Source organism: Sceloporus undulatus, chromosome 4 (assembly GCF_019175285.1).
Source record: "Sceloporus undulatus isolate JIND9_A2432 ecotype Alabama chromosome 4, SceUnd_v1.1, whole genome shotgun sequence".
NCBI lineage: Eukaryota > Metazoa > Chordata > Lepidosauria > Squamata > Phrynosomatidae > Sceloporus > Sceloporus undulatus.
Window position 1 is genome coordinate 127,294,913 of NC_056525.1, and position 24,992 is coordinate 127,319,904.

General features: G+C 42.1%; 1 protein-coding gene across 1 annotated transcript; it reads left to right on the forward strand.

The window, feature by feature from the left end:
• Positions 1-10,547: 10,547 nt before the first annotated feature.
• On the forward strand, positions 10,548-19,295 carry TADA1 (transcriptional adaptor 1). The gene is made up of 5 exons (XM_042466221.1): positions 10,548-10,697; positions 12,925-13,134; positions 15,384-15,535; positions 17,572-17,734; positions 18,626-19,295. The coding sequence occupies exons 1-5, from the start codon at positions 10,620-10,622 to the stop codon at positions 18,776-18,778; spliced, it is 756 nt and encodes a 251-aa protein (XP_042322155.1). The 5' UTR covers positions 10,548-10,619; the 3' UTR covers positions 18,779-19,295.
• The last annotated feature ends 5,697 nt before the right edge of the window (positions 19,296-24,992 follow it).

Consider the following 24,992-nt stretch of genomic DNA (forward strand, 5'->3'; position numbering starts at 1 on the left):
AAAAAGAAGTGATTTTAAGAAACGAAGTAGAGGTAGAGAGATTTCCAGTGTTATATCGACTGCCAGAGCAAATTGAAAAGTTGGCTTGGAAGGAGCCAGTCAGATTGCTACTGCATCCCATGACCTATCATACATAAGAAAGTTTGTGTGCACTTAATGTCTGTATTTTAATGTTACTTAATGTCACTATTGACTAAAATTCATACTAATCTTTAAGAAGAAGTGGGGGAACACTTACTGTATTTATATTTACTTTAATTGCTATTTAAATTAAAAGCCTGCAGTAAAATTCTTATCATATTGTTGGAAAAATGCCATTGGGTTTCTGTAGTTCACCTTGACTTTGGACCAACAGACAGGCCAAAATAAAGCTGCTTCGAGTCACTTTGGAGGTATGCTGTTTAAATGAACCGCATCTTAAGAGGCCAGAAGTTGGCCTTAGGACTGGAGTTGGGCTTTGGCCAGCTTGTGGCCTCTTAAGACGCATGCATCATTAAATAAACCTCCAAAGTGACCCGAAGCAGCTTTATTTTGCCGTGTCGTTCATGCCTTTTGGTCCCCTTTTTTAGCTTGGGAAGAGAAAACAGCTTCATGAAGCGGTTTTTAACCCCCCATTTTCCAAACTCCTCACATCTAAAATCCCTTCTGTTGCTTTTTCCCAATTAATTGAAAAGGCAGGGCCAGCTCCATCGGCCTGGCCTTGAGTAAGAAAGAGCCCTCCCGTCCATCCATCTGCCTTGTCCAGGCCTCAGAAGGAAAGAAGAAATGCTGGACCTGATCCCCTTCCCCCCCACCATTCCCCCTGTCTAATTAAAAATTATATGTACAGCACGTGTGTAATTTACAGCGTTATATAAATAAAGCTTTAAATAATATAATAATGTATAATCTCATCCATTCTCATCTCCTTTTTTAAGTTTAGGGATTCCCATCTGGCTCCCCCCTAATCGCAAGTTCCTGGGACAGGAGACAAGACAGTTACTGGATGCAAAGAAGTTCTAACTGCATTATTCTTCTTAATTTAAACTATATTTTTAAATTCTACAGCAGCGTTTCTCACCTGTTGCTCCAAGGAGCCCTTAGGCTCTGCATTCACTTCCCGTGCTCTGCGTTGCTCCAGGTAAATGAAAGAAAGAAGATTTAATGAATATAAGAATAAGAACAAAAATTACACTACTCCTACACACCATTAAACTTGTAAGCAATAGGGTAGGCCTCTTGGGGCTCCCTCCATAGAACTGTTCTAAAAGGTTTGGTCAAAGGTTGGGAATCCCTCATCTAAAGTATAAACTCTAAATAATGAACCAAAAATAAAGGTTCCTGTAACATTTGCATGTATAAAAGACATGTGGGGGAATATATCGTTGGCGTTCAGCACGATTCTCCTTTACTTAATATTGAATAGAAAACTTAAATCCAGATTTTAGTTATTTAGTTCTGTCACTGCTCATATACCAGGACAACCTGTCTATACAATATGAGTTACTATTGAGCAGGGAATTTTGTGATATTATTGCGCGCCATTTTCCAGTATTCAAGCAGGGAGCTATTGCTCATTTGGCCAAAATACGCACCACACTCAGAGAAAAAATACAGCACTCTTGGGGAAATCTCAAGGATTGCAGAAACTACAAAAAATCTCTGTAGGAAAAACTAAGAGGTAGAACTCACCATACCTAACATGCAGGGTTGTCAGCTGTTGATTTACAGGGGAAGGGCTTGGTGAGAGGGAGCAAAATGGAAGACGTCATGGTCGCATTGACTGGAACAGTGAAAGGAACACTCCACATATAGCGTTTATGAACAATACCACTTGTCAGACTCGAAATATTCACAATGAATGACGAGGTAGAGCATTGACAATGTTCCTACAGGTATTTCAAATCCACGTTTGATAATGTCTGGCTAATTTCATCTTAATGTGAAGAAACAAGCCCAAATGCATGTAAAACACCAACATCCAAAATTGATCTTACAAAATATACCGGAGTGGCCTTTCCCTAAAACCATGTAGCTGTGAGCAGTCAGAAAGAAAGGAGTGTGAGAAATCCTGCCAATTATATATTCTCATTTGAAAGCTGACTTTAAAACGACACAACTGGTACCAGTAGAGGCAGGGTTTTAAAACCACAATTTGCAGTTGCCGCAAGAAGCTGCAGAAAGTACTTACCACAACCTGATCATAGACTCAATATGAGTAGGAAGATATTGAAAGAGCCCATGTTATTCCGGCCCTCTGTCATGCAGGAATAGATAGCTACAACACACTCCTGGGAGATCCCATGTCCATTTAAAGACCTCCAACAAAGCAGCCATTCCCTGGTCAAACAGCCCTTCTGCAGTGGAATGATGCTGTTAGATAAAGCTCCTAACTGCTGTCTCTTCCTGCTCTAGGCTCTCATAGAATAAAAAAATTGAGCAATCAATGCTCCTGGCCCAGGAAAAGCCAATACTCACACTCAGCTTGACATGTATCAGCAAGCAATTGTATTTCTTCGCACCCTTGGACTAAGTAAATCCTAGAGTCCTCTTACTGTCTGTCAAACAAGGTGATAGTCTCTCCTCAAGGGTCTAAGAGGAAAAGATAGCCTTTGAAAGGCAGTAGTCATTATTGATAGTACTTTATGATATCTTGTACAGATATTGGGCTAATCTGAAGCGTGTGGTTTAAACAGAAGATCAGCAAAGAAGAGTTTGACTTAAAGCTCGAGACCCTCACACAAGACAATGGTAAGAAAGCTGTCTCTTAGTAATTTTGTTTGCCTTTAGTATTCTTATTTTAATGAGTGATATGGAGTGGGGGTGGCTGTATTACCATATTATAAACAGAAGGTCAGTTATATTTATTCAGCAATGACCTGTAGGCAGCCAGGGATGGGTAAGAAGCTACAGGGAAATAAAAATTCACTGTGGTTAAGTGAGACTTTATTTTACCATTTCTTTGGCTCTGAGGATTTCGGGAAACATTGTTAATAGGCTATGTGGGCTTTTAGAAGAGAGAGGCTGCACTCTATGAGGTACCCAATATCTAGTTCTCTGGCTTTGCACAGACATGCACAGATTTCATAGACTGATCAAAGGATATACAACTTAGGATGCTAATGCAGGCACAGGTTACCTTGTAAAAATGCTTGTACTAATTTATATGAACTTTTTCTTTTTTTTTCTTTTTCTTTTGGGCAGTCCACTCTCACAATGACTTCTTATTGGCTATTCTCACACGATGCCAAATCTTGGTTTCTGCACCTGTAAGTCACTAAAGAAATAATGCATCTGGGTATAGGTGAATAGTATGGTGTGTTTACACAGGGGTTAATTCTAAGCTAATTACATCCTGATTGGACCACTTAACTTTCTGTATCATTTTAGTTTTTTTAAAGTCATGTTGAATTGCACCTCACAGAAACAGAGCCCCCTCCCTCCTTCCAACTGTCACTTCTGGGCCTTAAAGGGAGTGAAAGGACAGGCCAACGCCATCGAGCCTGAAGAGGAAAGCCCTCCCCTCCCTCCTTCCAACGGTCATGTTCTGGCCTTAGAGGAGTGAAAGGACAGGCCCAACGCCATCGGGCCTGACCTAGATTAAGAAAAAGAGCCCCCCTCAGTCCATCCTCCTTGTCCAGGCCTCAGAGGGAGAGAAGAATGCTAGACCTGATCCTTTCCCCCCCTCAACCATTCCCTTCTCTTTTTGTGTCGTGTCTTTTTAGATTGTAAGCCTGAGGGCAGGGAACCCTGTATTGTCCCCTCATTCCTGGATCCCAGTGATCAGGCGGCATATAAATAAATCCTATATTATTTACATCAGACGTTTTTCTCTCTACACTGCTTCATTACTGGAAGTGAGTTTCACTTGAAGAAATGTTTGTGGGTTGACAAGTGCTGGGAGTTAAGGGGGGAGAATCATAAAATCATAGAGTGGGAAAGACCACAAGAAGCATCCAGTTGAATCCCCTGCCATGCAGGATTCGTTGCTATTACATTTTCCTGTGCCAGTTCCATAAATCTCAATATTATAGTGACAAGAAGCCTTGACGAAGAAACATCACGTATAACTGTTCAGTACCTGAACTTTCCTGAATGTTGCTATGCTTCTTCTCCTCTCTTCAGAATTCAGTTTGAAACCTGTTTATTTTTTTCAGATTTTAGATTCAATCTTTTAGTGTTTTCATATATTTTGTTTACTTTCCTTCCCCTCATTATACTTTACTCTTCTACCCCACCATTATCTTGTATTTTACACCTTTGCCCTTGTCTCTGTTGTCTCACTCCTCTCCGAATTGAAGTGTAGGCTTAAGCAACTTGGGACAAGAATCTGTGATTTGGTCATGGTATCTCTAAAGCAGCCTGTATGTAGGGATGCCATAACCCGGTGGCCCGCCGGAAAAGCATGCTTTTGGGGGCCCCTCCCGTCACGGTCCGTTTGGCCCCAGCAATGCATTGGTCCCGGCCCCAGGCCAGGCCTCTGAACAGGAGCTTCCCTGCTTTGTTGCCAGCCGGCCATTGGCGACTGGCCAAAGGGGACAGGCTCCTTGTGCGCCCCCCAGGCGTCAGCAGGGGCCAAGGGGCAGCGATCGCAGCCGGCCCTGCGCGCCTTCCTGGCCTAAGGAAGCCTGGGACTGCCTTAAAGGCCAGGGAAGAGGGAGGAGGCCGGCAGCGATCGCAGCCGGCTCTCCCTCTTTTCCTGCTTTTAAGAGCTGGAGCTTCCTATAAGGCCAGGGAGAAGAAGGAAGCCGGCGCGATCACAGCTGGCTCTCCCTCTCTTTCCTGGTTTTAAGAAGCCGCGGTCTCCTCAGAGGCCAGGAAGGAGGGCCACTTTTTTAGTGAGAAGGGGCACGGGCCGTCCTCCATTTAATAAAAAAGTGTCCACATAAAAAAGTGGCCCTCCTCCTGGCCTCTGAGGAACCAGGCCTCCTTAAAAAAAAAAGGGGGGGGAGAGGGGAAAGTGTCCTACATTTGAAAAGTTGTCCTACATTGTCCCGGTCTGTGGCGTCCTGAGGTATGGCAACCCTACCTGTATGATAATGGTTCCATATTAATCAAAAGAACAAAAAGCAGGCTACATAATTCACATTAGCTTTTTGCAATCACTGAGGTGTAAACTGATTATTTGAGCAGCATATCATTAGGTTTCTATAAATTTTATTTTTGCAATCCAGGAGTCAGGAACCTATGTACAAAAAGATTGTAAACTCTTATGGAGCTTACTGTGTACCCTGTTGTCTCTTGGCAGTCTTATGGTTGTCCTTTCTGATACAATGCGAATTGTAGAGAACTACCTTTGCTAAGTTTCTGTGATAAAAAGTTTTATGATAAAGAAAGCCAGTTCAGGTTTGTTGGGCTTTTTACCTCCTTCCACCAAAATAGCAGATGGGTGAACTGTGAAAATTAAAAATGTTATCCAACACTTACTCCCTTTTGCTCAGTCAGACAAAGAGAAGTGTGCCACTTCATTATTTTGCTCCTTTGTCCCTCTAATTATCTTCCCCCTCTGATTTTGAGTTAAAACAATTATTTGTTGCCTGCTGCAGTTGTCAGGGCATGGAAAGTAGTGATGGAATAAATATGTAAGCTGAGGCAAAAACCTAACAATTAAGAAAGTAGGTAAGAATAATAAACTCAAGAAGTGTCTCTGTGTCCTAGAGAATTGCCAAATGCAACTCGCTACACATAGGCATGGTATCAGACTTCGGATAAGCAAACAAGGAGCAGTGAAGTGGCAAACAACCAGGAGGCAAAGGTAAGAGAGCCAGTGTAGTGGTATGATACTACTCTGGAGATCAGGTTCAATTTCTCGCTTGCCATGGGAAACACTCTGGGTGACCTTTGGGTGAGGTCCATTCTCATTCCCAGAAAACCCTGCAATAGTTCCACCTTAGGGTGCCATAAGACAGAAACAACTTAAGGTACACAACAACAACAAAAGCAGAGATGCCTACATAAATGGGCAAAGGGACAGAGCAAACAGACAGTAAATTGTGGCATCATGCAAGTGGAGAACAAAAAAAATTTTGGTTCAGCAATTGTGTGGGGGGGTTGTAAATAGCTGAAGGCTGCAAATCTACAGTATGCTTATTTGGTAGTAAGCTCTCTTGAATCGATGTGCTGTTTATTTCCAGCTAAACATTATAGGATAAGGCCTGCAAATTTGCTTCAGTATTGTTTCTTGACCTTTGGACTGTAGCGTCAATCTGAATCTAGAGATTAAATTCATTTTTCTATTACTAGGCTACTTTTATTTCACTGACAAAGCTCAGATTGCCAAACACATACCTTTATCTTCTGTCTTGGTTGGGGTTGCCAGCATTGTAATCTACACAGTTATTTCCTTTAATTAGACAAAAGTTCTGTAGGAATTGGTGTCTCCTGATGAACCGCAGTTCAGAAGGTATGCCCTATCTGCACATACCCATCAATGCCCTTGTTGTTGTGTGTGCTTCAAGTTATTCTGATTTATGGCAATCCTAAAGCAAATCACAGGGTTTTGTGAGGCTGAAGTGTGTGACTTTCCATGTGGGTTTCCATGGCTGAGCAGAGCATTGGACCCTGGTCTCACAGAGTTGCAGTCTAGTGCTCAAACCACTACACTATCGCTGGTTTTCATCTTGGCCCTTCCAGTTGCTAAGAATTATCTCCTGCCTTATGGCAGGTCAGCCAATTTAAAAGTGAAAGATTTCCCTGCTCACCGAACTGGAATCCTGTGTCCCCTCATAGGAAGGGACTTTTTCTTTCCCAAGCCGACTCTCCTCTTGAGCTATGGGTATATAATCTCTGCTGGTTTGCATGACAGACTTGAAGGCTAAAAATAACAGCAAAGTCCTTTGATTTCAAGAAATGTTTGAAAAACTCTAGTGTAACCAATACATGTTTAACATATATGGAAAACAAAACTGTAGCCAACAGATTGGACTCAATCAAGATACATCCCCTCTACAAAAAGGAGTCACAAAAGGCTACAGCTACTATAGAACCATATATTAATTTCCCACAGGTAATATGCTCACAATTCTGTGACATAGACTTCAGTCATATGGAAAGAGAGGTTCCAGAGAAGGATTCAGGAAAGGAAGAGGCACTAGGGACCATGTTGCAAATATACAATGGCTAATGAAGCCACACCAAGGAATTCCAAAAGAAAATCAGTATTTGTTTTTATAGACAAGCAAAGCCTTTGACTGCATAAATCATGAAAAGCTGTTGAATGCTGTTAAGACATGGGAGTGCCACCACACTCTGATAGTCCGGGTGAAAAATCTGTACTTAGGGCAAGAGGCTACTGTTAGAAAAAATTGTGGAGAAACAGAATGTTTCCCAATTGGCAAAAGGCCAGGCTAAGGAAGGTCAAAGAAGGGCAAAGAGCGAGCGTAATGCTGAAACATAAAACAAAAATAATGACCACAGAGGACCTACTACATACATTCAACCTAAATGATGAAGAAAAAAATGTAAAAGAATTCCTGTACCTTGGATAAAAAGTTCAGGAAGGAAACACCTGATAAGGAAAGAACAAAAATCAAAAGAAGACTAGGAATGGGAAGGGCAACTATGAAAGAACTAGAAAAGATCTTAATAGTAAAAGATATACAGCGGAGCACTAAAGTTAGAATTTTCCAAACAAATGGATCCTTGAACAATCGGGCCTGAAATCTCCCTGGAAGCCAAGATGATCAAATGAGGCTGTTATTCTTTGGACAACATGAGAAGGCATAATTCATTAGAAAGCAATAATGCTAGGAAAGGTGGAGGGCTGCAGAAAGAGAGAAAGACTGCACCCTAGATGATAGACTATTAGAGAGTCACAGGTATGAATTATAGGTCCAATTAGACAATGGAGAATAGTTTGGGAGAGTGCCCATCCCACGTTTGCCATGTGTCAGGGTTAACACAGCAACAACAAATGGCTTGGGACCATTAAAAATAAATAATCCTAATTTAAAAGCAAGGCTACAAGTCTTTGAATGTTTACAGAAACAAAATGGATTCTAACTCAGTCAGTGTGGTTGATTTGTCTGCTGACACACATGAACATCTTCAAAGATCGTCAAACAATGAATTAGGCATGAAATAGCAATCAAGCCAGTTGTGAAGTGATTAAAATCTTCTTGGAACTGGCAAGAGAAGATTAGAATTTCCTTCTTGACCAAGTGAAGAAGGACTTGGTTGTGTGCATTGATAGATATTTTACAAACCAGCATGCTGATTTCTGCTAGTGATCACCCTGTCTTCCAGTTGGAACACTAAATAAATGACACACATTTAAACATGGACCAAAAGGTCTGTAATACATTTACCACTTCTGTGCAAGCAAAAACATTGGAAGACAGGGATCAGTAGCAAAAGTTAGCACTTTTATCATGTGTGTCTCCAAGTTATTTTTACTTATGTAGACCCCAAGGTAAGCCTATCATGAGGTTTTCTTAGCAAGTTTCTTCAGTGGGGTTTGCTATTGCCATCTCTGAGGCTGAGAGAGTGTGATTTGCCCAAGGCCATTCAGTGGGTTTTTTATGCTTGAGTGGGGATTGAACCATTATCTCCAGAGCTGCAGACTAATGCTCAAACCACTACACCATGCATACTGGTTTGTAAAAATGTCTTGACATCTCAGGGCCCATTTTGCCTATTTATAACCAGAGGTTGCTGAGACCCACTGTCAGTCCCATCTTTTCTTTCTCAGTCCATAGCAATTATGTTTTTATTTTTTGCTGTATTTACTGTTGGTAGTGTAGTACAAACCCAGGAGGTTGCACATTTCTCCAAAGTTCTCCCTCAGCCCAGTTTTCAATTGGGGCACTTTTTCAAGGCCACCCCTCGCTTCCATAGAGTGTCAGGCTTCATGTTCAGTTTCAGACATCATTATATTTTGCACTAGAAGATGGGGACAGTGTTTGGAACAAGTTCCCATAAGTAAAAATTAAAGTCAAAAATATGAAAATGTATTATTGTGGGGCATTGTTTGCATACCCCATGAAAGTGCACATGCTCCTATGCCTTGCGATTTTCCCTGGTCCTCTGAGCTGAGGTAATTTAGACAGACAGCACAGGAAAGGAAGGCAGGAATATTAACCTACCTCTGTGTCATGGCCATACTCTGTTATTCCTGGGAGGGTGAAAGGACGGGCCCAAACACATCGGGCCTGAAGAGGAAGAACCCTCTCCTCCCTCCTTCCAACTGTCATCTTCTGGCCTTAGAGAGAGTAAAGGAACGGCCCAACCATCGGGCCGGCCGCGATTAAGGAAAAGAGCCCCCCTCCGGTCCATCTGCCTTGGTCCCAGGCCTCAGAAGGAGAGAAGAATGCTGAACCTGATCCCCTTCCCCCCTCACACACATTCCTTTCTCCTTTTGTGTCGTGTCTTTTTAGATTGTAAGCCTGAGGGCAGGAACCCTGTAATTATCCCCTCTGTTGTAAGCCCCCGGATTCCCAGTGATTGGGAATATAAATAAATCCTATTAATTATTATTATTTATTATTATTCCCATCCTGATCTGCCACAAACCTGTGTTCATTTGTGGCCACTGTGCCACAGGTTGACCTTCTGTGTTATTAAAGTCATGTACCACCACATGCCATGAAGACTTTTAACTGTGTACAGTCAAAAAGAGAAAGTGGAAGTGGTACTTTGTATCTTTATGAGAACATTCCAGCCTTTTTAACGGATAGGTCGGTCTGCCTTTATTTATATTTTATGTTTATAATGGAATGGCTGACATTTATTGGGTGCAATCCTGTATGGCTAGTGTAGCATACTAGGCTGAGGATATACCACTCTGTAACTGAGAAGACAGCCTCTGAGACCTCCCATCCCCACAGTCATTTCTTGCTTGTGGGAAGCAGGCAAAGTTGCAGAAACATCTGGCTACATCCCATTGCCGGGTGTGAAATAATCTAGCAGCTCTGAGATATCTGGAGGATTTCTGTCCTGATGTTGTCATTTCACATGGGGCTACAAGAGAGCAGGAAATTGGCATGGTTCTGAAAAGGAGAAATGGCTACTGCCCTCTACACTCAGTTCAAAAATATAGGCTTCAGGGGTGAAAAACTCGGAAAACTTTATTCTGTAAATAGAGATGTGCTCCAGGACATTTATTGTCAGAACTAAACCAGAAGTGTTAATAATGCATACTAAAAGGGTGGGCCTCAATTTTTCTATTGCTTGTTCCCAATACACCCTTTTCCTGGTTGCTGGCACCAACCTTCGCAAGGAAATGACCTTGGAGCTGTTCGCAATAGATTTGCTCCATCTCTCCCCTCTGTTGCAAAGGTGTGCAACAACAATTTGCTCCCAGGCCACTGGCAGTCCATCCTTGTCCACAATAAAAATCAGAAAATGAACACATACCAGCATATAACAAAGCAAAGTAATCTATGGCAGAAAGCAAGCATGTGTTTAATGTGACTCATGACTCCCCCCTTGTACGGTGAGTGGAAATAGCTTGGAGTAAAAAAATACTGCCTGAGCATATAAATTAACCCAGCTCTTAGTAAACGTTGGGGGATGATGCTGAAGATGGATGACTTTTTGAAATGGAAGCAGAAAAAAAAGTACTTAGACTGGTCAGGGATTTTTATATTCATTTCAAATTTCTGACTTCTGGTTTCCTGTTCCAGAGGGTGCTGGACTTTGCCATGGACAGGAGGGTCTGCCACAAAACCTGGGAAGCCAAAAGGAAAGAAAAAGTTTTCTTCTGTCGACAGAAGTTTGATGTAAGTTTACACTTTCTTATTTGTTGGAAATAAGGCATTAGTAAATTGAGCCAAGAGGCTGGAAGTCATCATACAAGAAATGAAGAGCTGTCAGGATAAACACTGCCCCATCCACCATTCTCCCCCTAAATAACACACATACAACTGGGCCATTCCACCATTTTACCAGAGAAAGCTAATGATGTGAAGCAGACATGTGGAAATGCTTAGTGCAATAATATTGGCAAGCAGAAAAGAAACATCAAATGAGCGGTCAGTTTGACTGGCAGTGATATGGTATGTCTTTAGGTGGTGGTGGTGTCACCAAGATGTTTTTTAAGTGGAGTGAAGGGGTGGCATCAGAGGTTGGACATGGCAGATTGAGCTGAAGCTGCACTCTCATTGGACATTATTTGAGCTAAATCAACACAAATAAAAGGCTATCTAAAACATCATCAATTGGTAATGTTACAGAGCATTCCCGAGAGCTGAGACCGAAGCCTGAAAACCTTATTTGGAGCTAAAACAGCATTGTAGCTAAAAGCCTAGAGGAAAAAGCAGACAACCCGACAGTGACCATGAAAACACCAAAGGACAGAAAAAATAGATTCTGTGTGTCAGAATCTAAAACTTAAAAGAATGGACTGTTAACTGCTTGTCTTTTGAAAAGAACGATGTATCCCCGAAACTTGATGAGAAACCCCACTGCCAGTGATGCAGTGGAATGGGGGCTGAAGGGTGGAGTAGAAGTACTCTAATTAATACATACATACATACATACATACATGCATACAGGGGTGGGGAACCCATGGCTCTCCAAGTTCTGACAAACTACCTTTCCCATCATGCCTCACCACCAGCCAAGCTGAAGAAAGTTATAGCCAGGCTCATGAGGGCTTGGTTGTAGCTTCTCCCCTTATGGTGATTGGTAGCAACACCATAAGGGTCTAAAACTGTGGTTGGGCTAAAACAATAAAGAGGTCTAACTAATACCAGTGTCAGACAGAGAAGAAGATTGGCATGTTTAGAAAATGGCAGCAGGTGGCCTAACTTATGCTCTTGAGAAATTAAGAGTCTGTAAGAGGCCAATCATTCTGTACAGAACAGTTAAAATGCAACGAGTGAGTTAGCAGCTCACCCTTAACATCCAAAACCTACTAGCTTGCACTGGCCAGCAGGACAGAAGATGGAGAGGCCTTCTTATTTTCCTACTGTGCCATCTCCAGAGTAGTAGAGTAGAGATACCTCGGGATTGGATACAGTGGCTCCAAAGCACCAACATCCTACACACACACACACACCCCTTCCAAATTGCTGTATTTCAGAGCAGTCTGCCATTTTAGAATTCCATCAAACAGGGAAAGCTCTACAGAACTCTACCACTACCACCCTACCCTGCACAGGCAGCCACTGGTATCAAGCAGATCTGCTACAGCCTAACCTGTTGCATCCATTAACAATGGAAGGTTATATTGCACTTCAAACCTCCTTAGCAACTATAGGTTTTGCCTTTTAAAAAGATAAACCTAGGATGCCAGAAGACATGGCACAAATGCCCAAATTGGCAAGGTTCATAATTTTTGCATATCTACACATTTATTTTATTGTTACATATTTGCAATTTGGTTTTCCTAGCCATTTGTTACACAGAGATGGTATCCCCAGTTACCTGAAATTCTTTTTCTCTCTAGTTTGATTTCCTGGTGTTGTCCATGTGATTTTAAACATGCCTTGTGGCCATAAGGGCTAAAAATTTCCTCTTTTGATGACGATAATATAGACACTTCCTTTTTTATGATGATGATGGTAACAACAACAACAGTAATATAGACACTTCTTTCATGTGCTATGAGCCTTAACTATGGGGCGAAGCAGAACGGCAGCTTGGAGGGGCCTCTGCCTGCTCCAGCCATGATCAGGCCCTGATTGGCTGGGGACTGTGATGACTGCTTGGCCCGCTCTCAAAGTGGGCTGCCACCGCAATCTTAAATGAGCTACCGGCAGGAGCGGTTTTTTACTGCTCCTTTTGCCAGTGGCTTCAGGTCATCTGTGGCGGCCTCAGAACGGCTTCCAGCCACCCAGGGGCATCCATCATCTGCACAGCACGTCTCCAAAGCGTTCGGAAGCCTCTCTTTTTGGCCTGTCTGTTTCAGGCCTATGTGACAAACTCTGTGTCTAAATGACACTTTCCTTAGTCTTACACTGTTGTAGTAGACTAACATCCTACATCTCATGTCAAACTTTATAGCACCGCTTCCAGCCACAGAATCCTTTGTGTGGAGCCCAGCAATTTGTGGCCAAAGACCCCCAAGAAGATGATGATCTGAAGCTTTGTTCACACACCATGATGCTTCCCACATGGGGCCAGCTGGAGGGAAGGATGATTGTCTCTGCTTATGAGCATGGCCTGGATAATGTCACTGAAGAAGCAGTTACAGTTGTGGTCTATGCTGTGGAGGTAAGAGAACACAGAATGATAACTGTGGTCCTGGTTTCTTTCTCTAGAGTGGGAACTCATGGTTTTGTATATGGTGTATAACTAGAAAACATCTGGATTGGGTGACAGGAGCAAATAGGAGCAAAACTGACATTGAGGTAACAATAACAAAACATTATCTGCTAGTGTGTATTATATTAATTGAATCATGTATCTTTTTCATTTCTTTCTACACCTCTTGTACAAGAGCTTATTTCTTATCTGCTAATTTTGCCTGAGATGCTAAGCATAAGAAAACAAACCAAGTCTGGTTCTGATTTAGTATCTGATTTGCCTACCATTGAAAAACACTGGGTTTTTTGCTTTAAAAGAAAGCCTTGGCTTTCTCGATGGCACAGAAACATTTGAATAAAAATTCACCTGGTACCCATGATCAGAGTTCACAGGCAGTCATCAGGGGCTGCATTGTCTTCTGCTTTGTTTCCCAGGTTTGTTCTTTGCTGTTTTTCAGAATGGTCTGCCATTTTAGAATTCCGTCAAACAGGGAAAGCTCCACAAAACTCTACCACCCCCACCCCACCCTGCCAGACACACACTGGTGGAACTGTGCTCCATAGCTGGTATCGAGCAGCTTTGCTACGTCCTAACCTGTTGCAGCCATTAACAGTGGAAGATTATGTTGCACTTCAGACCTCTTTTTGCCTTTTAAAAAGATAAACCTAGGATGTCAGAAGACTTGGTGCAAATGCCCAAATTGGCAAGGTTCATAATTTTTGCATATCTACACAATTTTAAGGGACTCAGTTTAGGCAGGAAAATTGAAATGCACAAATATAGGACGGGTGACATATCACCTGACAACTTGATATGTGAAAAGAACCTGTGATCTTAGTAGAATCCATATGAGATCTCAGCATGACACCAAAAAAATCCAATGAAGTATACTGTAGTATTCAGACCAATCAGGAGAAGTAGTAGTGTCACTGTATTCATCCTTGATCAGATTTCATTTAGAATGCTATGCCCATTCTGGGCACTACATTTCAAAAAGGATAGGGACAAGCTGGAATGTGTCCATGGTGAAAGTTCTGGAAATGAAGCTGTATGGGGAATTGTTTAGGGTGCTATGAGAAGAGCTGAGAGGTGATAGCCATCTTTAAATTATCTGAAGGGGTGTTGTGAATGTGAGTTGTGTGCCTTCAAGTCATTTCCGATTTATGGCCACCCTGTCATGAGGTCTTTTTGGCAAGATTTGTTTAGAGGAGTTTTGCAATTGCCTTCCCCTGACACTGAGAGCATATAACTTGCCCAGGAAATGTTACTTACTGTTTATTTATGTTATTTAGCTTTTCTGCTTCTCTAGAGACTAGGACAGAAACCAAAAGATTCAAATTACAAGAAAACAGTTTCCACCAAATATTAGGAAGAACTTGTTGATGGCAAGAGCTGTGTGACAGTGGAATATACTGCACCAGAAGGTGGTGCCCTCTTCTTCTTTGGAGGCCTGTAAACATAGGTTGGATGGCCATCTCTTTGGAGAGCTTTAGTTGTGTATTCCCTGAAATGGCAGCAGTTTGACTACTAGATTACTCTTTTTGTCCCTTTCATCTCTATTATTCTTGGATACAACAAGACAGTAGTTGTAGCACAGTGAAGAACTCCACATCAGGAATTTGCTGAAACAAATTGTCTACAACTGTAGGGACAAATTATGACACTCAGGTTTTGCCACTTTCTTTGGGAATGAAATCTTTTAAGGGGTAGGCCTAGCAACTTGATTTAGGGGCTCCATGCTAAAGGATTCCTAATCTGATACAGGCTTAGGCATTGTTGCTAAGACCCAAATTGGTTTCTGTTATCTAAGCCTCTAGTGACTACTGTAGTCCAAAGGATTTGACCAATCCTTCCTTATCTGATTTTTGAGTCCAAGACTGCTCCTTAGGATGGAAGTCCTGGAAGTCTGGCAGTCTTCTCACTAAGAAAAAGGTTGGGCAGACTTGAAAAAGGCTCTAAGGTGACTGCTTTGACAAGATGCATTGGTTCCTCTGGTCACCTGACCAGTGTTAACTGGTGGGGTCCTAGTGCTGCCTGTTGAACATTAGCTCAACTTGCAATTTTTTAGGACATGGCTGTTAAGGCATTGAATGTGTCCACCAGACATGGAGAGCACTGTTGTCTTGACAGTAACTATAATGCAACATCATGCATGGCAACATTTGATTTTTAAGTACACTTTTCTTAAGCAGTAAACAGAACCTTTATCCCTGCAGAAACATCTTAAAGACATCCTTACATGTATAATATCAAGAAGAAAGGCCTACCGCCTGAGAGATGGCCATTTCAAATATGCCTTTGGAAGCAATGTGAATCCCCAACCTTATCTGAAGAACAGTGTTGTTGCCTACAATAATTTAACAGAGTGGTAAGGAAATGGCTACTTTTAATGTGGTGCAGGGTATTTCAGTATATTAGATATATTTTCCAGTAAAACTATTCTGTCGTAGTAAGGTAGCTGCTGTTGGCCTTTGCTTTAGTTGTGTTCTTTATAGTAATCTGGTGAATCTACAGAAGTACTACTTTTGCTTGCTACTGGCTATTCCTGTTGAAAAGGCGTTTGTCTAAGATTCTTGCATCCTATGTACTTCTCAATTAACATTTAATAATCCTATCTCTTGCAGGGACGTAGCCAGGATTTTGGGAAGGGGGGGTTCAGACTAAAGGCCAGTGGGGCTTGGGTGCGGCGGTGCAGCAGCACACGCCAATCATTGAGGGGGGTCTGGACCCCACAGAAGAGAGGGATCCGGACCCCACGGACCCCCCCCCCCTCCCCCGTTGGTTACGTCCCTGTCTCCAGCTGAGTATTTGAGCTGTAGTTGCCATCTCACAGGAAACCTGCCATAATTTGCTGTCAATACCTTGGTACAGTCAACAAATGAGCACAAATATCTGTTTCTTAAATACACATCCAGGATTTCTTTAGGGAGGTTACAGAGCTTATGATGTGCTTTGTTTCCATTTTATATTCCCATAAAAATACAGTAAGTAAACTGAGAAACACACTCATCCCTCCACATTTGCTGGGGTTAGGGGCACAGGACTCCCGTTAATGTGGAAAAACCGCAAATAACAAAAACACTATGTTATTACCTCAGAGAACACCTCTCTAGGAATCTCTAGGTCTGCCAGTGCAACTCTGTGGTCAACATCTGCCAGACACTGGCCATAGCATTGCGTTGGAGGAGCTACAAATGCCTAGTGGAGTGTTCTCTCTAGGAAACTCTAGGTCCTTCAGTGCGATTTTTGGTTAAAGTGAACCACTGAGTTGTGCTGGAGGACCTAGATATTTCTAGAGAGAACATATTAATAAAATCAGTGAATAATCATATCTGCAAAAGTCAAAGTCACAAATGTGGAGGGATGAGTATAGTGACTGCTGCAAGAACACTCTGCAGCTGAACATTTGAGCTATCATGGCTGGGTGAGGAGTTAAATTTCAGACACCTCAGTTCTAGTCTGATACTCTAATTTTTAAATCACACTACACTAGTTCCAGGAAGAAGTCAAAAGCTGATCCCTTGGTCCTTCAGAACTTTGGAAAATCAGTTGAACAATATAATTTTTAAAAGCAGCTTTGAATTAAAATTGTCCTGGACTGCAGCCAGCACACACAGACACACGCCGATAAGAATGGCTTAGCCCAGCAAGTGGAAGCAGCACACAGACCTTGCAGGGAGTAAGTGTAAGAGCAGTCCAAAAAGCCAAGCCGAAGTCAGGATACCAGAAGTCAGAGCAGTCTGAAAGCCAAGCCAAAGTCAGGATACTAGGAGTCAGAGTAGTCAGTCAGTCCAGGGTCAAAGCAGCCAGAAGATAACAAGGATCCAGTCCATTCCGAGGTCAAAGCAACAAGGAGTCAAGATACAAGGAGCCAGTGCCAGCAGCAATCACACCAAAGGATCATGCAATAAACTACCACTGAGTGGAGGCCTCTCTACAGCTTAAGTAAGGGAAACTCTCCCCCATGCCACCTGAGGCTGGTTGGCTAACTGCCTCTCTGCAATCCTCCTGGATCTGCACCTGCAAGCACTGTCAGCCCTTCTCTGTTTGCAAGTAGGCACATCCAGGCAAGCTTCCTCCCCAGAGTCACCACTAGACTGTTGCACCACAGGAGGCACCTCCCTAGCACTAGGACCTAGTTGGGCCTCCTCTGGGTCTGGGAGATCACAGCTGGGACCTGGCAGAGCAGGATTATCACCTGGTGTAGCCTCAATTAGCTCTTGCTCTAGAGGAGGCTTGTCCTCCTCCTCATCCTCCGAGAGCTGATCTTGGCTGTCCATGACAAAAATGCACACTTCTACTATTTAGACAAACCTAAGTTAGCACCAAGAAACTGGCATTCTTGTGTTTCAATTTTAACGCTGACTCCTTCCCTCCCACCACATTGTGTTTCTCTTTTTGTAGCCCGCCTACCTGCTTAGCTCCCCCACCTGGTCACAACGTTGCTTCCCATCCACCTCCTGATGATGCTGAGCAGCAAGCAGCCCTCCTTCTTGCATGCTCTGGGGACACTTTGCCAGCAACCCTGCCACCTGTGAATATGTACGACCTCTTTGAAGCACTTCAGGTAATATTTCTATTCTGCTCCTTAGGGTGTTTTGAAGAGGGTGTTTTCTGGCTAAAGAATCCCACAGCATGACAAACCTCAGAGGAAACAGGGAGAAGTTTTTTCTATGTGAGCAGACTTGCAAAACTGCTTCTAAGGTTTCACTTGGGAGCTTATCTTGGATTATCCAGTGAGCTGAAATCTATTTTTTATACAGTTGACCCTTCCCATATGCAGGGGATCTGTTCTGGACCCACCCACCCCACGTAAACAGAAAAACATGCTTAAGCCCCATTTAAAACAATGGGCATGAGCTCCCATGTGCAGCGGGCAGGCATACTATTGTTTTAAATGGGGCTTGCCTTCAGCATATGTTTAAAGCAGCATGTGGCGTGGGTGCACTGTAGTAGTAATAGTGGTCCAGGCAAACAGGTCCCTTTCCCTCTTCATGGATGTTATCTGTCATCTTACAGGCAATTATATTTAATCCAGATATTTGTCTGTGAATACTGAGCTTTCTTGGCTGGTGTGCTGACCAGGGTATCATCAAAATTTAGTTACTAATGTGCACAGTATGCTTCATTAAAGAAGCTGAAGGAAGTCTTGTAAAATTAAACTACCAGGCTGGGGGAATACACCATTTTCTGCCCCTTTGAATGGTCAAAAATACAGTATTCCTCCATCCTGCCTATCTTGGGGGAGTGATACTATTCCAGGGGATAGAAGTATAGGATATTGTCCCATACCAGACTTGGAAGTATGCATGCCTTGCTTCATTTATGGTGCCATGTAATAGAAGAGGAAGCATAAAGATTACATTAATGTATGGAGATAATTAGTTCTAATTGGAGAATATGTGTCTTTTAGCCTAGCACTTCTTGCTAATCACATTTTCTCATGTGCATCCCATAGATCCACCGAGAAGTGGTCCCTGCTCATACAGTCTATGCCCTCAACATTGAAAGAGTCATTTTGAAGCTCTGGCATCCGAACCATGAAGAGCTACAGCAAGACAAAATCCATCGGCAGCATTTGGCTGAGAAGGAAGGACTCCTCATGTGCTGAAGCAATAACTAATTCTAGGCTACTATTTCTTGGACTTGCCACTTGGGCATTTGGACTTTGGCATCACAAGGCTTACATTAGTGTGCCAAAATTTCCAAATGGAAATGTGGAGATTTTTCCTATGGAAAAATGACTTGAGAAAGAAACCAGAGTGCATCCTGTTTGATACCAGCATGCACATTGCCTTGACCTCTTTATTAATTTGTTGAGTCACAGGCCTTTTTACCAAAGGGAACACCATTCATTCTGAAAATATTTTGTGTTCGGTTTGAAAAGGAAAAGAGAAGAGTCTCCTTTCTTTTGTTCTTTTCATGACATGAAAAATTATGATCTGCCGGTTCCTGCATTACAGTTTCTTAAGAGTTGCCAAATATTAGAATTGCAGTTTTAGTCACAGACCTGGGCTACCATTGCAGCTATGTAGGTGGATATGACAAAGAGCTGTGTTTTGTATAATGTGAATTTATGACAAGTGGGAGAAATCCTAATCCATGTAAATAAACTTGGTTGCAAGGCAGTTTCCATTAAAGGGAATCTTTCTTTCAGTCATCTGAAATTTCAGACTCACCTTTAGTGTAAATCACAAAAATATTAGTCTAGGAAAGAATCATCACCATCTTGGTTGTTTGAAACTTTCTGCTATCACCCAAATTTTATTGGTAGAAGCTTGTTTTTTAAAAGAAGCCAGAATCGGGGCTCTTTAATGAGACCTTCTACCCACACACCCACAACAGCAATGGATTTGCTTCTCAAAGGCATTCTTTTGGATTGCCTGTTGGTGAAGCTACCAGATGTGTAGAGCTAAGTGAATGGGATGAAATAGCTCTGTAGTCATGGTGGTTGCATAGGTGTGGAATTGCACAATCAAGAGAATAAACTCCACATGCTGCAGCTGCCTTTGAAGGAAGCCTGAGACACCAGTGCCAAAAATAAAGTCCCCACCATTTCAACCTCTCCTCCTTAAAGAGAATAATAGAAATAAACTACTACATTGTTCAAAAGTTCCTATTGTCTCCAGTGAGGATTTGGGCAGGAGAACTTTCATCTTAGAGGGCATTTGGAGGGAAATTGACCCCTGTGGACTGCACTTTGCCCACTCATGTTGTAGGGGAGGATTTTGTATTACTGAAATACTGAAAAAGACTCTAAGGTTAGGGAGCTGAAAAGTATAAGAACAATTCTCCTGTAAACCTCATTCAATATTCACTTTAGTAGTGAGGTATAGATGATAACCTGCAATGTCAATAATAATAATATTTATTTATTTATTTATTTATTTATTTATTTATAATGCCCTTTCCACCAAAGGATGGAACATCAAACATATATAATCAAATGCAGATGATAAAATTTAGGTCCAAAACACACGGCAGAAATAATCTGTTTTGAGACTGCTTTAACTGCCCTGGCTCAGTGCTGGGGAATCCAAGGAATTGTAGCTTATTATGGCACCAGAGCTCTCTGACAGAAAATGCTAAAAGTCTCACAAAACTACATTTCCCAGAATTCCCTAGCACTCAGGCAGGGCAGTTAAAGCAGTCTCAAACTGGATTATTTCTGCAATATACAATATGTTTTGGACCAAAATGCTAAAATAACATGCTAATATACTAAAACAAACCCCCTAGTCACTACCCATCTCAGCAACCTTAGGCACACTCAGCAACTCGGTGGAAGGTCTTCAGTCATTTGTGAAAGCAGGTAAGTTCCTCCTCAAATTGGAGGTTCAAAGGGAGACTGTTCCATAAACGCGGAGCCAAATCCTGAAAGGCTTGCAGCTTGGACAGAGCCACATGTGTTGGTGAAACTGCCAATAATCCATTTTCTGCAAATCTTAAATCTGTAGATAGGATGTACAATGTTAGCTGAACTGCAAAATACTGGGGGAGGTTAAAGTGCAGGACCTAAAGCTTGTAATGAGCCCTGGTCCAAACTGGAAGCCAGTGGAGGGATCTACAAGGGGAAGAGACATGAATATTGGGAGGTTTTAAGTTTGCAGGAAGGCAAACCTGTCAGTAGGCTATTACAATAGTCCAGGATGAAATAACCAGGGCCTGGACAAGCAAACGGGCAGTCTCGGTGATCAACAATATACGGATCCTACATATGTTGAAAAGATGTGTGATGGTGACAAAGTGGTGTGACGGTGACAAACTGCTCAAAACCTCTTTATTTTCCTTTTTAGAACCCTTTTACTCTTGGCACCTTGTGCCCCAGTTGTCACCAACCAACTTTTCCCCCAAACTATTCAAGGAGACTTAATACCAAAATATTTTCCTCAATGTTGTAATTGTATCTTTGAAAGCACTCCGACGTTATAAGTTCATTTGCAGGTTAACTTAATTACAGTATCACTTATGTGGAATGTTGTTCACATCTGATATGTTATTGGCATACAGGGGGCCCTTACCTTACACGGGGGATTCCCCCCCCCCCGTAAGGCAAAAAATGCATATTCTCGAGCCTCACTGAATACAATGCATGGCAGGGGGTTGGACTGGATGGCCCTTGTGTTCTCTTCCAACTTTGTGATTTTATGAACGATTCAACAAAAAAGGTTTAAACCAGGACAGAACATTCCCTGTTATTCCCAGTGATGACAACTGTAGTAAGATCTGATGATCCAAAGTGTCAAAGCCTGCAGCAAGATCCAATAGGGTCAGGACCAATGTTTGCCACCACTAAAATATAATTTACTATAGCCAGTGGAATGACTTGTCTGAAATCCTGATTGAAATGAATCAAAAAGAAAATTGTAATCAAAGAAGGCATCAATTGGGAAAGGGCTGTTCTCTCCAAAACTTTAGAAAGAAATGGAAGGAGAGAGACAGGGCAATAGTACAAAATGAAGGGAGGATCTAGTAAAAGGTACACAGCCGCATGCTTAAAGCAGCCTGGAAAAATACCCTTTGAAAATTGGAACTTTATCCCTGGTGGTAAAAACATTGCCTGAGCCAAAGTCTATGGTAAATCAGCTGATGGCAGTGGCAGAGGAGAGCCAAATGCAAAAAAATGATTTGACCATTGAGGCTACCTTCTGGTCAAAAAAGGAGGCTAAGTGACTCTCAGTGAGATCTTGGACTGCAGGACCCTCGTTGCAGCTGGCTACAGGACTCAATAATATGTTAATGGTACCAAATAACTGACAAGACATATGAGCTTGAGCTTGAATCTTTTATTGTAGATAAGATTGTTGGGAATCATCTACATGGGAGTACTAGGTTGCACAAGCAGTCCTCAATCTTTGACATAGCTCATCTAATGGATTCTGTCTCACTGCTTTTCCAACCAACGAACACTAGTTCGTTCTGTACATTACTCTGCATTCAGCCAAAGTCTTGGTTGACACTCTGTGATTAGGCCAGCAATTAATGGTGCCACAACTTCTAGGGCAGTTTTAGTTATGATTTTGGATTGATTAACAAAGTTGTCAAGATTTAGTGCAGCATCTGTAAAGCTCCTGACTGTAGAAATATCTCCCAGCTCTGTCTCATTCTCTGGTACAGTATTTCATTCCTCCATGTACTCTTCCATCACTCCATGGTTGGGCCTAGGATGGAACTGGGTAACTCACTAACAGCTTGAGAAATGGTCTCCAAAGATATCCTAGATAAGTCCTGACAATGCTTCATTTGTGTAATGCGGGAAGGCACAGGTGTCATCTTAATTTACAAAACACAGAAAATGATCGGACATTTCTGCACCTTTAATTTCAACCAGCTCAATAGTTAGGTTCATAAACAGGAGCAAATCCAAAGTTCCTCCAGGTACATGAGTGGGATGCATTTCCAAAATTCCCAGGTAAAAAGCTTCCAAAAAGAAGAAAAGTCTGAGAAAATGAAGAAGTATCTTTATGGACATTAAAGTCCCCACAAATAATATGAACAGGGTTTAATGACACATGTGGATTGCCACTCTGAAAGTTCTTCCAAAAATGCCCCTATTCACTCCACAGGGTCTATAAATCCCTGCTGGTGCCTGTGGTGGATGACCTATTTGCAGTGTTGTTGCTAAGTTCAAAGGATATTCATGAAGTTTCACTGTTTGTGGGAAGAGGTTTAGTGAGCAGTGATGTTTATAAATGATTATAATCCCTCCTCCCTGGCTAACAATTCGAGGGGAGTGCGCGCGCGCGCGCGCACACACACACACACACAGACTTTGGGGCTTTAAGGGTAGCCAAAGGAACAGAGTCATCCATTGATAGTCAGGTCTCAGTGATCACAGCTAAAGGTATTCTGTGATCTAACAAATAGTTGGCCAGAAATCCTGCTTTTGAAACCACTGAGTGAGCATTCCACAATAACAGTAGCCATGGCACACACTCCCTTAAAGTAGATAAAGGAACAGGAGTTAAGCATGGTAAGCATGGTAATTGCAGAACTGTAATGGCAGACATCAGAGCTGTACTGTAAATCAATCACAGATCCTTATCATCTAATGCACAACTGCTCCTCTTTCCTTATCAGCATTCATTCTTTCTGTTCCTGTATTTCCTATGAACTCAACTCCCAACCGCCAAACTGAGCTAGATAAGTAAATTTCACAACATCATGGCATCTTTCAACATTGTCATAAACAACTTTATTTCCAGCCAGGCATCACTGAATTCAGTAGAACCTGCTTTCTACAGCCAACTATGTGTATGTTTATTCAGATTACATTCGACTGTGTCCAGTGATGCTTAATCCCAAATGCACCTGAATGGGTGGGATTCTGGGACTGGATGATTAGAGCTTCTTAAACCTATTTGCCATAATGTCATTTAGTGGCTAATAGACTGGTTTACAAATTATGATGTCCACAGTTCTAATCCCACTTCAACAATCAGTGCATGAGATGATTTTAGGACACACTGTTAGCTCTTATCTGCAATATGGAGATAACTGTCCTGGGCTGCAAGGTCATATACATTTCACAAGTTAATGGCTGAGATTGTACATCATGTGGGAGGTGTGTAACACCCCACCAGCATAGTCCTATATCCCTTTCACCACCAGAAGCCACACTGCAGGAAGAATGAGTGGCTGGAGATCTGGGAGGGGAGCTGTGTGCTACCTCCACACATATTGCTGCCACTGGCAGCAAATTCCAGCACTTGGAGGCTGCTGGAATGGGATTTTGCACAAGGAGGTGTTGAATATCTTCTTCGTGACACAAAAAAGACATGCAAAATGTATGTCACCAACAGGATTTCAGCTAAAGCCCAAATCCCCAAAAAACTTCAGCTAAGGGCTTGCATGTTTGATTGCTTATTTTATTTATTTGGGGAACAATTAAACTGGGGTGGCTTTTCAACACTACTTTGGATTCTATGCCAAAGACTAATAGAAATATGATTCCCTCTCTTGTGGAAAGGAAGGCACAAATGTAACATATCCTAGAGCAGAGTAGACAACCTCTGGAGGAATGAGAGCACTCTTCTTGGGTTTTTTCAAAGAATCATGAAGGGGTTTTGCCAGTGCCGTGTCACCTAAATTGACTGGGATGGAGGCATCTAATGTGTTTTCCTTCCTTGTCCCAGGGGAAATGATAAGGGCTGCTGTTTGGAGGTTTCAATTTTTCTCTGAGGAGGAATACCACACTGCAGCAGATGGATTCCAATTGTTTCTTCATGCTTTAAAAAGATTTCCTACAGCTTTGTAAACTCAGTTGTCAAATTCTGGAAATGTGCATGATCTCACACAGTTGACACAAACATTCCTAAGCACCTTCTCACACTTCATATGCCACTCAGTCCTATCAGTTTTCTAGGGCTTCTCACAGCTTTCAATGCCAGTTACTATATTTATTCCCAAAATAGTAGAATGATTTTGTTGTATTTAGATGTCTCTGGTTGTTCTAGAAGATGTGGTTCTAGATGATGATACTAGAAAATTATTGCTGTCATGTGACTGTTTGGCACTACATGAGACTACTGAGGAAATTTGTTGGGAGATTTGGAGTCCTCTGACATGCTATTGTTATGGTGAAGGTATCAAGGTGACCCTCCATCTGAGATGCAGTGGAAACTTTGATCTGACACCAGGGATTGGTAATTAACAGAGTGATAAATGAAATAATCCAGATACGATAGACATATTAGATGGTTAGTTATGGGTCCCAAATGGTTCCCATACATCCATGTAACCCTCAGTAACTTTGAACGTCTGGAAGAATATGCTTTATGGGGAGAAAAACAAACAAACCATGAGCTACTATTTTATGGAAGCAG